Source organism: Schistocerca piceifrons, chromosome 6, assembly GCF_021461385.2.
Source record: "Schistocerca piceifrons isolate TAMUIC-IGC-003096 chromosome 6, iqSchPice1.1, whole genome shotgun sequence".
Lineage (NCBI taxonomy): Eukaryota > Metazoa > Arthropoda > Insecta > Orthoptera > Acrididae > Schistocerca > Schistocerca piceifrons.
The window spans coordinates 199,504,981-199,521,422 of record NC_060143.1 but is presented as its reverse complement, the minus strand read 5'-3'; the positions used below and the strand labels follow the sequence as shown (position 1 = coordinate 199,521,422).

The 16,442-nt window shown below is 39.2% G+C and overlaps 1 protein-coding gene across 2 annotated transcripts in view; it reads right to left on the bottom strand.

Annotated features, from left to right (window-relative positions):
- Nucleotides 1-349: 349 nt before the first annotated feature.
- LOC124802612 (serine/arginine-rich splicing factor 7-like) overlaps nucleotides 350-16,442 on the bottom strand; it is a 28,109-nt gene continuing 12,016 nt past the window's right edge. For both annotated transcript variants that reach the window (XM_047263497.1, XM_047263498.1), the window contains exon 6: nucleotides 350-1,482. In XM_047263497.1, the coding sequence (XP_047119453.1) occupies nucleotides 1,428-1,482 (55 nt within the window). In that variant the 3' untranslated portion in view covers nucleotides 350-1,427. The remainder of the gene's footprint in view (nucleotides 1,483-16,442) is intronic.

Below are 16,442 nucleotides of genomic sequence, written 5' to 3'. Positions count from 1 at the left end.
AAGATTTTTGCAAATGATAGCACACAATGAGGTACATATGTTGTACAATAAATACTCCCTAAACCTTTTTATTCAGAGATGTGGAAGTAACTCATCCGCAGCAGAGGTCGGCAGCTCCGGATTCATACATACATCCATAGCACTGCTGGAAAGCCCAATGGTGCACTTGTACGTGCCCACAGCAACTGGGGAGCAGTGTAACAGATCATGTGTACACATCCACAGCAGTGAAAGGGTTAATTCTGGTCAAACAGTCTTTTCAGTGCACTTCACACTATTCTCACAATGAATCCTTTTGCTCCGTAGTCAAAACTGCTGAATATACAAGGTACAAAGTAATTCCACAATGTCAATGTCCGAAAAGATACTTTATTAACATAACATTTAAGTACACTTCATTAGAAGAACTTCACATGAAGAAGTGAATTTAAAGGATTTGTGGCATGCAAGCCTTCCCCTTATTTGCAGCTATTACTGTCCTACTCGACCCACCTGATTTACTACACACTTGTTAAGTTAAAGACAGCTGTCGCAATACAGGTATGACCAACCATGGAGAAGACAAGCATTTGAATAAATTCAGTTATGACGTGTATGAGTACAAACTACAGAATCTAAGGTAAATGCTGAAAATTGACCTGTCATGTGTACCTGTTATTTTCACAGGCAGGTACATTTCTAAATTTTTATTAACTATCTGCAAAATCAAACAAGTACACTTAAACAAGCCCCACCCCCTTCTCTCTCTCTCTGAACAGGTGGGTGGAGTGAACAGGAGATGGAACAGGAGACCGGGGGGGATGGGGGGGGAGTGAGAGAGTGAGAGAGAGGCGCAATGGCTTATCACTCAACTGTCACCACAAGACAACTGCTCTTGATATGGCAAACACGTGAAGTTCTTAGTACTACTGCGAAGGAGCTTACAATCATATTATAGGCTGGTGCCCAAAATGACATCACAGAACTGAACTGAAAAATACTGTTGCCCAGTACTGAGGTGGTTAACTGTATCATTCCAGTGAGATCAAAAATAAAAATCTCTGTCAAATCACACTATAGGAAACTATACTTCATGTGAGTATACGAGCTGATACCACTCAATAGTTTATAAGAAAAGTATAGAATGTGTTTTTAAATACAAACCTGCTGCATTTGTTCACAGGAACCTATAAAAGGTACACTGTTTACAAAATGCATGTCCAAATCTAACACTGACAGTGAGTACCGCAAAAGTAGTACTCAATACAACATATGGAGAAACATTAAGTAATAAAGCTTAGCCTAATTCATTCTTTAGTCAAACAAGTGCTGGAACATTTTAAAAGCATTACAAGAGTGACTTAAAAATATAATCTGGAAGTTCCAAGCTGTCTAGATGCCTCCCAGCAATCACCAGAAGGTCCAAGATGAGTGTTAAAGCAAAGCAATCAATCCCGTTCATTTGTGTTAACATCCCCATTGCGATCAGGAGAATCTCGTGCCCTGAAAATAAATGTATAATTAAACCGTAATATCTGACAAATGTAATATTTTAAAAAATTAACAACCATACAAATCTATTATATAATATTAAACAGATAAAGCACAGCAAGGAGTCAGTACTAAGTATTATTTCTAAATACTTGGCAGATCATGTACTGATGACCATCCACTGTACCAAAACAAAACGGCTGTATTACCTAAGACTTTTACAGTCTTTCTGATTAAATATTTTCCCAGTCTTCCTGATTAAACATTTTCTCAAATCTTATGTACAATTAGCAAGATAACTTTTGTGAGCTAACTCCAGCATTCCATTAAGAACATGTCAATGTAACATTAAGTCTAATGCTCCACAAAGGTTTTAATTACAATTGAGTGATGGGTCAAACAGCTCGTTCTAACTTTTTATTGTGTGTTTTGACTAAGTAATCATTCATTTTGTAGGTAAATTTTTGACATCTGGCAGATTATTTAACTATGTCTTCAAATATGTAAGAAAGTGTGTCCAACCAATAATAGCTTTGTACCTTGCTAATAAGAGCTGCCTCCAGAGGTGGCGTTATCTTTAAAGACAGACCAACCTGTTGGTCGCGTAGTGAGACTTGGAATTTTCATGGCAAACAGCACACATGCTGTGGTACATTGTGATTTTTTTTACAACCACAGAATCCAAGTTTGATGAAGCAATTCAAAGCGACAAGTAGCATTTGTTTTAAAACAGCCCTGTACTAAATCAACTAAAATAGAATTGAAGTCCCAGACCCCGAACAGCAAGAGTGTGTACGACTTCCCAGAAAACTATTTTCTACACCATTCATGATCTTTTTAAAATCACCATGTGGCGGCACATAGAGCTCCTCCAAAGAAAAAAATTGGTAATTGTATTCTATACTGTCATTTATATGAAAGTTGCCAATCTCATGTGGTTTTCTGTCAACAGTCAGGGTATTTTCAATATACTTTCAGTATTTGTTTTACAAAATTGAACACCTTTTTAATCCTGCAATACTTTAATTTCCAGACTTGTTCTGCCTTTTGTACCAAAGCCGCCTTCTTTAGATATTTAGTACTTTTTACCTATGCTAGCAATTTCTGGATTTCCTTCCACCTAGTCGAAGGTTGAGGAAAGCACTTCCACTCCAGTTAAGTAACTTTTGAAACATCTGCATACATTTCTTTGTTTTTTCACATTTTTTGTGTATTATATGATGCGAAACACTTCGCTGATGATCAATTATTTCTGATCTGTAACATGAGGACTGTGACACAGATGAACTACGCACTTAAGAGATTAAAGTCTATTTCTTCTGATTCCATATGAAAATAGTAAAATCTTTTATGGACCATAAGACACTACACCAGCTAAGACAACTTAATTTTTAAGCAATTATTAAAGTATCATTTGTACCTTTTTCATTATTAGATTGCAAAGCCAGGCCGAAGATCATCTGAATTTTCTTCTTCTTCCTCCTCCTCGTCGCCGTCCTCTTCATACAGAAGGTTGTCTTCACTGCCATTGAGTGTTACTTATGCTGCACTTCTTGAAAGATTTAACAACAATGCCTTCCCTTACTCTAGACCATGACTGTTTTATCCACTGACATTTCTTTTATTGTAGGAAGTTTTAAAGCACCCTTCAGCACGATGGGTTTCATCCATCGTCCATTTGTTCCATTCCTCTCTCACATACACTTCACATGGTTTATTTATTGAGACATCAAGCAGCTGCCTGCCATTGTGAAGTAAGTCGTCCTGGAATAACAGCCAGCTGTGTATTTCCCCGTCTAAATTTCTCGTCCACAGAATTTTTCAAATGACTACTGAACTGATTTAGCATAAGGAGAGAAGTCTCTTCCAAAAAGCACCTTTCCTTCTCTCCCACACTCTGTTAATCCATAATTTCATATCAGCCTCATCCATGCAACCCTTGTCACACTTGTGAACACCACTACCTGGCAGTATTTCAGAAGGTTTAGCCATCACTCTGCACTTGAAAATGACCACTGGGTTAAGTTTAGTACCGTCATCACAACATGAAAGGAAAACAGTATAGTGCATTTCTTCATGTCCATTTGCTTTAATAGTTTCAGTCTTAGCACCTTTCATAACAGTTATGTTACTCGGTCCATCAAATGTCACGAATTTCATCCATATTCACAATTTGGCTTAGCTCCACAATGGTTTTCTTTCATTGTTGAATAATAAAGTGATGGAAAGATAATATTCTCTCTTCACACTCCTGTGGCATTTTCTGATACATTGTTCTAGCTCACATACTAAGTCCATGGCGCTTCATAAACCTGTACAACAACCAACTCCAACCTTAAAATCTGTCAAGTTTCACTGCAGCACTAGCTTGCGAGCGTGTATTTTAATAATTGCTGTTGTAATTCCAATGCAATTTTGACGGAGTCCTTTAATCTATTTCAATACATCATCTAGTTTTGGCCACTTTGCATTTAGTCCTCTTTTTGCACATTTAGTCACAGCATGCCAATATTTTTTTCCTTTACTTGGTGGAGGGCCAAAATGCCGCTCAGCTGCTCTGTTTCCATGTATTAGCATACACTGTCACTTTCAACTTGAAGCCCATATCATATGAATACCTTTTATTTTTTCCATTAAAAAGCCAGCTACTAACACAAACACTGTACTGTTACCAATAACACAAATCCCTTTCAGTTCAAGTTCACTGGTACCACAGACTGCAATGATACACACTAGGCTACACAGTGTTCTGGGTTGGTGATGACAGGGCAGCAGGGAGACTGTTAGCAAGCTTGTGAATCCGCACAATTCACATTCGTCACATCCGTTTACTGCTGCTGCTGCCAGTTGAATCCAATGTTGCCTGATAAGAGATTTGTTTCCCGTGGCATCATATACATGGCCATTTTTAAGACTGGCGGGAATATTAATCAAACACTGGATATTTTTATATCAATTCTGAATATAAGATGCACCTGAATTTTGGAGGAAAAAATGCATCTGGAAGTCAACAAAATATGGTAGCCATTCTCCGCTACCAGTCACTAAACAATTGAGACAAAACCTTTTTTAAATTTATGACTAACTACAAAGAATCTCAACACAATTTCTCCCCTGGTTTTTCTCCACATTCTATTAATAGACCTACAGTGCTCCGTTACTATCCACGCATTATCTGAGAATGCAGAGCAGGTACATTGTAAGAAATACCATACTGAGAGAGGCATTTCTGCCTTATGTAACTGGCAAACAATTGGCTTTTACATCTTTGGACAATACAAGAATTTCTAGGAATATAAAACAACCCTTACTTATCACTCACAATGGGATCACAAGGACAAGATTAGACTTTTACAGCACAGCGAGGCATTTAACAGTAACTGTAGCATATTATTTAGTGAATTTTTGTTCTGTTTGTTATAATTTGTGTGGTAAGCAACAAATTCTACAAATGCAAGTAAAAGAATTTTTATCTTGCAAACTTCCTTCAGCTGCAAAGCCCCTCTACATGCGTATCGTAACTGTTGTTCGGAACACTGCAATTCCTGTCCATGCCATGACTTGTGCAGGCTACCATCATTCGTGAATCAGACTGTAACATAGTATGATTTTCACATTTAGGTTTGTCTAAATCACAGTGTACTACATTAGTTTGCATGTCTTTTACTCAACCAAAACAGTCAAAAAAGTTCCTATTGATTTTGCAGAACTTGTAAAAGTATCTTGTACAGAAACCTGTTGCACTAAATCTTCAGTCAACATCTGCTCTGTGGAAAGGTCATTCATACAGTGGAAGACAATAGAAGTGAATTAGAGGTAAACATTAGATAAGCAGCAACTGCATCTAGTGATTTGGGCTGGGCATTTATAAACAGGTATTTGCCTGGGAATTTGGCCAAAGCAGTTTTAAATGCCCAAAATCTGGACACTTATAAAAAATTTACTGCTAGAATAAAATAATTTATGAACTTGTTGTACCAAGGAAGATCATGTGTTGCTGACAGCTGCTTATCATTTATAATATCCATTTTATTTTTACCAGTGCATGCTCTCTAAGCGGCATGTATTTCTTTGACAAATGTACTCTTATATGTGAAATTGTTTCTAGTAAAAAACAAAAAATGGTTCGTTAAATGTAGCAACATTTGAGAGATTATAGTTTCCTATTCCGCTCCTTTATCTACTTTTGTATGACTGCACTGCTGTGAAGATAAAATGAGTACACTAACATAAAAAATGATTTAACAACAAAGAATCGATGTCCAAAACACTGGAACCATTCGATTTCAATAATAGCCCCTTCGTAGAGAATCCACAACTCTTGAAATTGTGAAATTGGAATATTCACTCTAACTCCAGTTATTCTAAGTAAATATTAGTGCTATTGCTATTCTTGCAAATAGGTAGTAGATGATATTTTGAGTGAGTGGCTGGTAATTTCAGGCAATTAATGCAATTCTGTTGGTTATTTAGTTGACTGGAATTGGCAACACTGGTCCGACTGACTTCGACATTCCAGTCTATATGGTTGAGAGAGAAGCAATATAATCTTGTGTGTGTTATTTACAATGTTACAGACAACAGGATACTGAACAATTGCAAGATTGTTAAGAAAAAAAGGATCTATTTGGAACTTTTTCCATTTAAAATGGAAAGGAAAATCTTGTAAATATTGTTTTTAAATTAAGCTTATCAATTACAGATATTTTAGAACCCATAACTTAATTGACTGTAAGTACATAAACTGCAACCAGTCACTTTTATGAATAGTTATTTAGCATTCCATGAACCAGTTTGCAAACCTTTTCAGGTTTATCTTCCGATGTTTTCCCACAGTTACATCACTATTTCTAGCACAATGCTGGGTACTCGCATGTGACACTATGGGTGGCTTTTTTCTGTTAGTGTCCATCTGTCTGCTTCCATCTGGTAGCCAGTTGGTTGACCACTTCACAAACACTTACTTTTAAATTTGAGTGCCCTCTTTTTATTATGTACTACCCCAAGAACTGAACTCATTAAAGATGTAAAAATTTATGTTTACATCCATTTATTTCTCCTAATTATTCTTCCCCAACTCTAAAGCAGCTTTTTCAACATGGTAACCCAATCACTGAACAAGCAGTGTTGCAAAACATATTTTCCAATACAAAATATCAGCCTAAATTTTCCTTTTATAAGCGCCACTTATCAATTGAACTTTAAAATGCATAAATGCCTGGGAGTTTATGAAATCCGGGCATTTGCTCCTACTTACAAATGCCTAGGCATTTTACACCACTAGTTACACCTTTCTGAAAAATATAATCGTATTTTCAATTACTACCTGAACCAATTTTCTAACATTAGAATTTTATTAATCACAACATGACATGTTCTGTGCTGACCTAGTAAACTATCTAAGAGATGTATCAGTAGCATCTTTGGTGTGACATCACACGTGCTGGACTACTGTTGAAATTGCTCATCACTATTTTATTAAGTTCTAGTCTTTAGTTACTCATTTTAAACTGTGTTAATATTTGCTGTAAAAGTAACTTATTGGTGGATTTTCATTAATCTCAGTGGTGTGTTTACATTATGTAGCGTGCAGTTGCTGCTGTAGCTAAGTACTAACAAAGTTATTTGTGCACTGTTATACAGTTATTAAATTTAATAGTTTTCAGCAGTGTTTCATGCTGTTTCTGGCAAAATAACAATTTAGTAAATTTTTGGAAACATTCACTAGCTGTGTTTTTTCAGTTTTCTGTGCGTTGAAGTCGTTTAGTAAATTTCGTGCTTTAGTTTTCAGCTGACATTTCTCACTGTTTCTAGCGAAACATTTCAGTAAAATTTTCATTCAGTGTTTTAATTTAGTTGAGTGTTCCAGTGGCTGCTTGAATTTTTGGTTCTAGCTAATAATTTTGTGAAGTTTTGATGGTACTGGTATTGGCTGTGATCTAGTAGTATTAATACAAGTAGCTGCTTTCTTAGTTGTCAGAGAATTTCGAGATCACTATTGTTAGTTCTATAAATAGTTCTACAGGTGTAACTGAAATTAGGTAATGTAGACATATAGTTTTTTCAGTAACTGAAAAATTTTACCATGAATGAGAAGTGTGGGCTCTGTCATGGGTTTGTGAGTAGGGGGTTACTGTGTGGGATTTGTTAAAAGTATTTTCATTGGGGGGGGGGGGGGGGGGGGGGAATATAATGGGGAAGCCAGTGGGCATTCTAGCGAGATACTCTCCTGGGAACATAGAATCTGTAGTAGAAGTAAGTTTATGTAGGAGCAGGAGCATAAGATATGTGCCCTTCAGGTGCAGTTACAATGCACAAAGGAGGAACTAGATACGTTGAGGAGGGTGAAGGGTGGTGGGGAATGGGAACTGGCAGTTGGCAAAAATGCAGCTAGGAAGAGGAGGTGGTATTCAGACAGTTATACTTTGCATACATTCAATAGATTTAACCAACTGTCAGAATTAAGTGGAGAGGAGCCTCTTGTAGCTGTAGATGTAGGGAACATGCAGCAGTCCTCAGCAGTTAGGAGGCCTAGGTCAGTTGCAATGTCTAACAGAAAGAAGGTTCTGCTGCTAGGTAGTTCGCAGCTGTGGGCCAGCAGTTGCAGGAAGTGTTGGGGAGTGAGTACCAGGTCACCAGCATTGTGAAGCCTAGTGCAGGGTTGGTTCAGGTGACTGACAGCATAGGGGGCTTGTGTAGGAATTTTACGAACAAGGATCAGGTAGTGAGTGACCAGTGGGTGGAGCAGGGAACGGTCTTGATAGGGACGGGGAAAATGATGTAGGTGGTGACCTGGTAAAGATAGCTACTCAAACTGGTGGCACTAATGTGCATTTCATGCAACTGTTTCAGCATCATGATTGGCCTAATCTTAATGCAGCTTTTAGGCACATTAACATGGGGCTGGAGGGGGTTGCTGATGGCAGAGGGCATGGGTCACATTTCAGTGGTGTCACTCAGGTCTATCAGTAGGTCGGATTTCACTAGGCATGGCCTGTACCTCAACAGGTATGGGAAGGGGAGGCTGGCAAAGCTTATAGGTGACAGTGTAGTGGCTGATGGTGGGATCACTTGTGGAAAAATTCCTGTAGTAGTTGGTGTTAGAGCTGCACCTTTTTTTAGATTGAAGTCAGCTGATAGATATACCTGCTTAAAGGAAGTCCCTCTACTGAGGCTCACCTTCAGAGGATATCATGTTTCCAAGTAGAGAAGGAATTAACATTTCACCAAAATATAAGAGGTATTAGAGATGAAGTTAGTGAACTGCTTATAGATGTTGACTCTGAAATTATTGGTATATCAGAGCACTACTTAAATAATTTGACAATTCAGAGGCTTCGTTTACCAGGTTACAGATTAGCTGGTTGTTTTTCAAGGAGTTCCTTACAGGGTGGGGGACTGGCTATGTGCGTAAAGAACAGTATTCCATTTGACTCCACAGACTTATCGCGACACTGCACTGAACAGATATTTGAACATTGTGCAGGGACAGTTGATTTAATGAAACTAAACTTCTAATTATTGTTGTTTATAGGCCCCCTAACAATGACTTCAGAGCATTTTTGTTAAAGCTAGAGGGGGTTCTTCATTCACTTTGCAGGAAGTACCAGAAATTAGTTATTTGTGGTGACTTCAGTATAAATTTTGTACGTGAAGGTGCAAGAAAAAGGATGTTGGTAGATCTCCTAAATTCATATGATCGGATGCAGACTGTATTTTTTGCAACTAGGGTGCAGGGGAACAGTAGCACAGCCATACACAATATTTTTATTCATTCTTCATTACTAGATGGGCATTCTGTTAGTAAAACGGTGAATGGCCTTTCAGACCATGATGCACAAATTTTAACACTAAAAGGCTTTTGTACTCAAATGCCACATATAATTACAAACTACATAGGAAAGGTAATCCAACAGAAATGGAGAGTTTTTTAAACCTTGTCCAGGAACAAGAGTGGCAGGATGTTTATTGTGCCAATAACAGATGATAAATATAATTCTTTCCTTAACACATTTCTCATGCTCCTTGAGAGTTGATTTCCACTAGAACGTTCTGAATGGGGTACTAGCAGCAATAGGCAGCTTGGGTGGCTGATAAGTGGGATAAGGACATCACAAAGAATGAAGCAGGAATTATATCAAAATGTTAGAAGTAGTCACAATCAAGCTACAGTACCCCATCACAAACAGTATGGTAAGGTGTAACAAATAGTCTTCACGGGTTTGCTGCCGGGATCACGTTGTGCAAATTCCACAGTATTTCCTTGGAGCAACTGTCCGACATCTTCAGATGTTTCCACCTCGCTGGTATGACTGACTGTATCCACCCGTCGACACTCCGTCTCTCAAATACGCGAGGGAAGAATGCGCAGGCATGGGAATCGCGCATGCACAATCATTTGCAGATAGATGGTGCCACATTCAAACTCCCTCCACCGAAAATCACAGAGTGGCTCTCCCGCACTGCCCAGTACGCTGGGTTTGCCAACATTGCGGCCAGACATCACTCACCAACAGCCGTACTAGATCAATGTTATGACCGGCCTGTTACCAAAGAAGCTTTATTTTCACACTGTGATTTAATAGCAGCCAATGCATGGTTCCAGGCTGTGCTCAGCTGAAATCTTGCATCCTTGTTGATAACATTATCGGCTGTACGGATATGTATTGTTTCCTTAATGACTCAATCCCAGAATGACGCCGGGGATAAAACTTCCGTCTTTTCTTAAATCATCCGCGGTCCTGTATTCAGACAGTGTTCCACAATTGCCAACCTTTCCTGTTGACGAAGGCATGTATGACGCTGATGTTCATCACAGCATTCTTGTATTGTGCGGCATATCTGGCCTATACGCACTGTCCCACAACCGAACCCACAGGTTTCTCAGTTTTGCAGATGGTTGAAAAACACTTAATTTCATGTCTTCCTAGGACTCTTCCAATTCTTGACGACATGGCACCAAAATATGGCAAAAAGGCCAAAGTGGTGGGTGTCTTCACATCATTCTGCTCCATATACTGAACTCACCTGGGCCTGAATGCATTACGTATCTGTCTCTCAGAATAACCATAGGAGACGAGAGGGCTTGCCGTGGCAACACCGTCCACTTATTCAAAATATTGGTCATGAAGTAACAAGTATGTTGAAGTAAGCACATGTTTAAATAATGTTACTATGTCCTCTTCAAACTTGTTACTAGTGTGCTCCAAAGAGTACTGAAAGGGCACCTTTGTAAATAAAGACACAACATCGAAACTTAGTAACAGATCCGATGATTGCAATCTAAGAGTTTCCAGGCGACCTATAAATCTTCAGTGTTTCGAATGTGATTGTCGCATTTGCCTAAGAGGAGTCCCAATAGTGATGTCAGATATTTGGCAACAAAATAAGTAGGTGCTCCTATGTTACTTACAATGGGACAGAGAGGCGCCCCATTCTTATGGATCTTGGGTAGGTTGTAGAGTTTAGCAGGTAGTGCAGCCTGTTGACACAAACCCTTAGTGACTTTCAGTGGAATCGAGCTCTTCCTGATGAGTTCCACAATCTCTCTGGATCCTACCCGTCAGATCACTTTTGAATTTTCTATGTGCAGGATCGTCGAGCAGTTTGTTTCCTTTGTCAGCAGGTAAGGTGACAATGTCTAGGTCTTCTCTCAATTCTCGTACAGCATTTCTTTCAGCTGAGGTGATGTTAAAGTTGGACCTCTCAGATGAAGCTCGAGTCAAGATGTGGCATGTGTCACACCTAACCTCTTAGGCAGCCTCCTTAGAAAGTTTCGAAACAGCCTAATCACATCTGAGGGGAATGGTCCCTAGTGTAGGTACAAAATTCAGATCCTTCTCTAGCACCAAAACTGCAGCATCACCCAAAGTCTTCTCCGTGAGACTACCGTATTTACTCGAATCTAAGCCGCACTTTTTTTCCGGTTTTCGTAATCCAAAAAACCGCCTGCGGCTTAGAATCGAGTGCAAGGCAAGCGGAAGTTATGAAAAATGTTGGTACGTGCCACCACAACTAACTTCTACCGTCGAATATATGTATCGCTACGCGGGCATGCTTTGTAGGCACAAAGATAAATACTGGCGCCAAAACCTCTGCGTCAGTAAATAATTTTTTTTTTAAAAAGTGGAAGACGAGCATTTTTTCTCCGCCGCGAGTTTCGACCACTGCATTTTCATACATTATCCAACGAAGTAAATCCAAATTCCGTATTGTTCATCTTCGAATGTAGCACAATTTCAGTGTACTACGAAAATCCGACTGGCAAGACTATTAGGGATGTTTGTCAATGTGGCCAACTCTACGTTCTGAATTTTTTCCTATCTGTGAGAAGAGATGGTTGCTAATAGGAACCTGATGACATTTGAATCACATACAGTATTCTCTTCACCATAATAATAATACGAATATAAACATTTTGCCATGTATTCTTTCGTGTTTGCTGCTATCTCATTTAAATCCTGTCTGCCTAATAAACTACGAAACTAGAGTGAGACAACAGCAAACGCGGAAGAATATACGTATCGTGTCATGTTTATATTCGTATTATTCTTATGCCTAATACTGATACAGTCAGAAATGAAGCACGGCAAGTGACTAGATTTTTAAATCTAAGAAGACTAATTTCTGTGCAGAATTTGATGTAATAAAGAAGCGGCCGCAAAGATTTTCAAACGGAGAAAATTTTCGCCTAACCCTCGTTCAGAACATGTTCTCTCTATTATTTGATTCTTGTTGATCATTATCAAAGAAAGCAGCAGTGTAAGTAACGTCTCTTGCCATTGTTTCGCTAATGAGACGATTCCTCTCTCTTTTTTTAAATTGTACGCGGCGGTAGCGCGCACAAAAGCAAGCCATGCCGCGAGTCGCGACAAGCCGTAAACACGCACTATCAGAATGCGACAAACAATGCATGACACAGTGCAGTAATGCATTTTCAGCTTAAGAGTGACACAAACACCTATAACAAAGAAAACAGCACTTGCCAGATCAAAGCAAAATAAGCAATCGATTCAAACCAGACGAAGCACGTGAAAAAGGAAGGGTACCCGTACAAATACGGACGGAGCGCCTGACGCATAGCAATGGCTACGTGGCAAAGCTTAACTGCTAAGGTTACGACTCGAACCAAACTACTGTAGCTGTATCGTCATTCATTCGACCTAAATTGTGTCTCATGTCACAATGGACCAACTTTGTTTCGATTTGGAGGTGCGGCCTAAAACTTTTCTGTCCCCTTGAATTTCGAGTCTCAAATTTCAGGTGCGGCTTGGATTCGGGAATTTTTTTCCCTTGATTTCGAGTCTCATTTTTCAGGTGCGGCTTAGATTCGAGTGCGGCTTAGATTTGAGTAAATACGGTAAACACTGTAGGTCTTCTTGGCAAGTCATCTTGCGCTCAGGCTTCCCCGGGTCAATTGTATTTAGTCATTTGACGAAACTTAGCTTGTCATTCAGTCCAGTCAGCCAGAGTGCAAGTGGCACCGTCTACTCAGTTCCAGGATACCACTGAAAGGTTCACTTAAATCTTCAGATGGAGTGATACAATTGTCTGGACCCAAGCACAATTCCTAACACATATAACGCACCCTTTCTATCACAAGTGCCGCACTCTGCCGTCGTTTAATGGCAGCCACAGAATCTCTACAATGTTTAAATTTAGCAAAAGTACTGCATTGTGCAGAACCACAAGCTGCCATCATCCTGCACAACGTAGTAGTGCATTATGTACGTTAGTTCATAGAGCACATGGGGTATCTGATCCTGAAAGCCTGTAGAGTGAAATACAACATTTGAAGACTGTTCCGACAAAACTGTTATTCTGAGACAGACACGTAATACATTCAGGCCCAGGCGAGTTCAATAGATGGAACATAATGAAAACATGAAGACCCAACCGCTTTGGCCTTTTCGCTGTATTTTCGTGTCATGTCATCAAGAATCTGAAGAGTCCTCGGAAGATATGGAATTAAGTGTGTTTTCCAACCATCTGCAAAACTGAGAAACCTGTTGGGTTCAGTTAAGGATGACCTTGGCCTGAGGAAATGATGTGTATCGGCAATTGTGGAACACTGAATACAGACATTGTATGATTTACAAATGCAGCATACAGGGCATGCGCAGGAGAGCCGCTCTGCAATTTTCAGCGGAGGGAGTTTGAATATGGCACCATCTACCTGCAAATCATTGCACATGCACAATTTCCGCACCTACGCATTCTTTCCGCGCATGTTCGAGAAACGAGGCGTTGACATGCATATACAGTCAGTCGTACATAGCCACCAACAAGGTTGAACCACCTGAATGTGTGTGACAGTTGCTCCGAGGAAATATTGTGGAATTTGCACAAAGTGATACGGCGGCAAACCCGTGAAGGCCATTTACAGCACATACACCAGGAAAGCTTGAAGAGTCAAAGTATTGTAAGGTGCTTAAAAATGCTATTAGGAAGGCAAAGAGTATGTGGTACGCAAATAGAATAGTTAATTCACAGGATATAATTAAAACCATATGGCCAGTTGGAAACCAAGTGTCTGGTCGGCAACACAAGGTCAACAATATAAAGCCAGTTCGTAGTAAAAATATTTCTGTTACTGATAAATCAGATGTATGTACAGTATTTGGCAAATGCTTTTCCAAGATTTATGTCTGAAATACTCCTGGGTTATACAAGGGAAAGATTGAGTCAATAATTACTGAAGACTAAGGACTCATGGGTACGAAGGAGTGCCTAGCAGAATATGAAAGTACTGTGCTGCACATGTTAGCCCTGTATTTTGCGACATTCGTAATTTTTCTTTAGGAATGGTCAGTTGCCTGAACAATTAAAGTACTCAGTAGTAATGCCGCTTTATAAAAAGGGAGAAACGGATAATTTAGACAATTTTAGAGTTACTTCTATGCCATCAGTGTTTGCTAAAGTTACTGAAAAGCCTGTGTATGTAAAGATAATTGATCATTTTATATATCACTATTTGCTACCAAATGTACAGTTTGGCTTTAGAAGTTGTTTAACGACTGAAAATGCTGAATTCTCTTTTCTCTGCGAGGTACTGGATGGGCAAAACAAAAGGTTTTGAACACTAGGAATATTTTTTGATTTAACTAAGGCATTTGATTGTGTAGATCACAAAATATTGCTCCAGAAGTTGGACCATTACAGAATACAGGGAGTAGCTCAGAACTGGATCACCTCTTAGCAACAGACAGCAAAAGGTTATTATTCACAATGTTTAGAATGGCTGTGATTTGGGGTCTGAATGGGGTACAATCAAGTGTTTTTTTTTGGGGGGGGGGGGGGTTGGGGGGGGGGGGGGGGGGGGCAGGGATCAGTGTTGGTGCCACTCCTGTCCCTTATTTATATAAATGATATGCCCTCTAGTATTATGTGTAACTCTAAAATATTTCTGTTTGCTGATGACACTAGCTTGGTAGTAAGGGATGTTGTGTGCAACATTGGCTCGGTTTCAAATAATGCAGTTCATGATTTAGAAAATTAACGCTAAATCACAGTGAGAATCAACTCAGCAAATTCTGATGTTTTAATTTCACAGAATTGGCATATGATTAGTGAAACTGAACAGTTCAAATTTCCAGGTATTCAGATAGATAGTAAACTGTCGTGAAAAGCCCATGTTCAGGATCTTGTTCAGAGACTTAATGGCTGCCTTTTTACTATTCGAATGGTAGGTGAAGTGAGTGACCATTCGACAAGAAAATTAGTCTACTTTGTTTATTCTCATTCGCTTATGTTGTATGCTATTATATTTTGGAGTAACTCTTCCCATTCTAAAAGGATATTTTTGGCACAAAAACAGGTGGTTGGGGCAATAAGTGGTGCGAGTTCACGAACCTTTTGTTGACCCCTGTTCACAAGTCTGGGCCTCTCAAAATATACTGCCATTTCTAGTTAACAGTATTAGCTTAATCCCAAGAATAAGCAGCTCTCACTCATGTAGCTCTCAGCAGAAATCAAACCTACGTTCGGATCTGACTTCCTTAACTCTTGTGCAGAAAGGTGTGCAGTATACTGCTGCTTCCATTTTCAATAAGCTACCACTCAAAATCAAAAATCTTAGCAGTAATCCACACACTTTCAAATAGAAACTGAAGAGTTTCCTCATGGGTCACTACTCCTATTCTGTCAAGGAGTTCCTTGAAAAATTAAGCTGATTCTTGGTGTATTGTTGTTTGCTTTTACTTAAACTTATGTACTGACTTTTTTCGGGTTCATCAACATTTTTTTTTAAAATCTGTTATTACTCTTATGTGTTAATTTCATGTACTTTGAGATTTGCTCCTCAATTTGATCCAACGGAACTTGACGTGTAAATAAATAAATATAAAAAACGAAGATGCTTTAGCTTACCAAACGAGATAGCGTTGGTATGTTGATGGATACAATAAGAAACACGAACACAAGCACAAATATTCAAGCTTTCGCAACCCCTGGTTGCTTCATCAGGAAAGAGGGAAGGAGAGGTAAAGACGAAAGGATGTGGGTTTTAAGGGAGAGGGTAAGGAGTCATTCCAATCCCAGGAGCGGGAAGACTTACCTTGGGGGGAAAAAAGACAGGTATACACTCGCCTCTGTAATGAACTGTATACCTGTCCTTTTTCCCCCTAAGGTAAGTCTTTCCGCTCCCAGGACTGGAATAACTCCTCACCCTCTCCCTTAAAACCCACATCCTTTCGTCTTTCCCTCTCCTTCCCTCTTTCCTGATGAAGCAACCAGGGGTTACGAAAGCTTGGATATTTGTGTGTTTACCAACCAACACTTTCTCGTTTGGTAAGTTAAAGCGCCTTCAGGGGAATGTTCCCTCTACTATATAAATAAATACATAGAAAACTCCATGGAACATCCTGTAACTTAAGTATGTTTATCAACGTAACTAATCACCATATCAGATTAATGTTCTATGTAACCCCCCCGAACCTAAAATATTGACTGCTGAAGCTGTTAAAAGTGTTCTA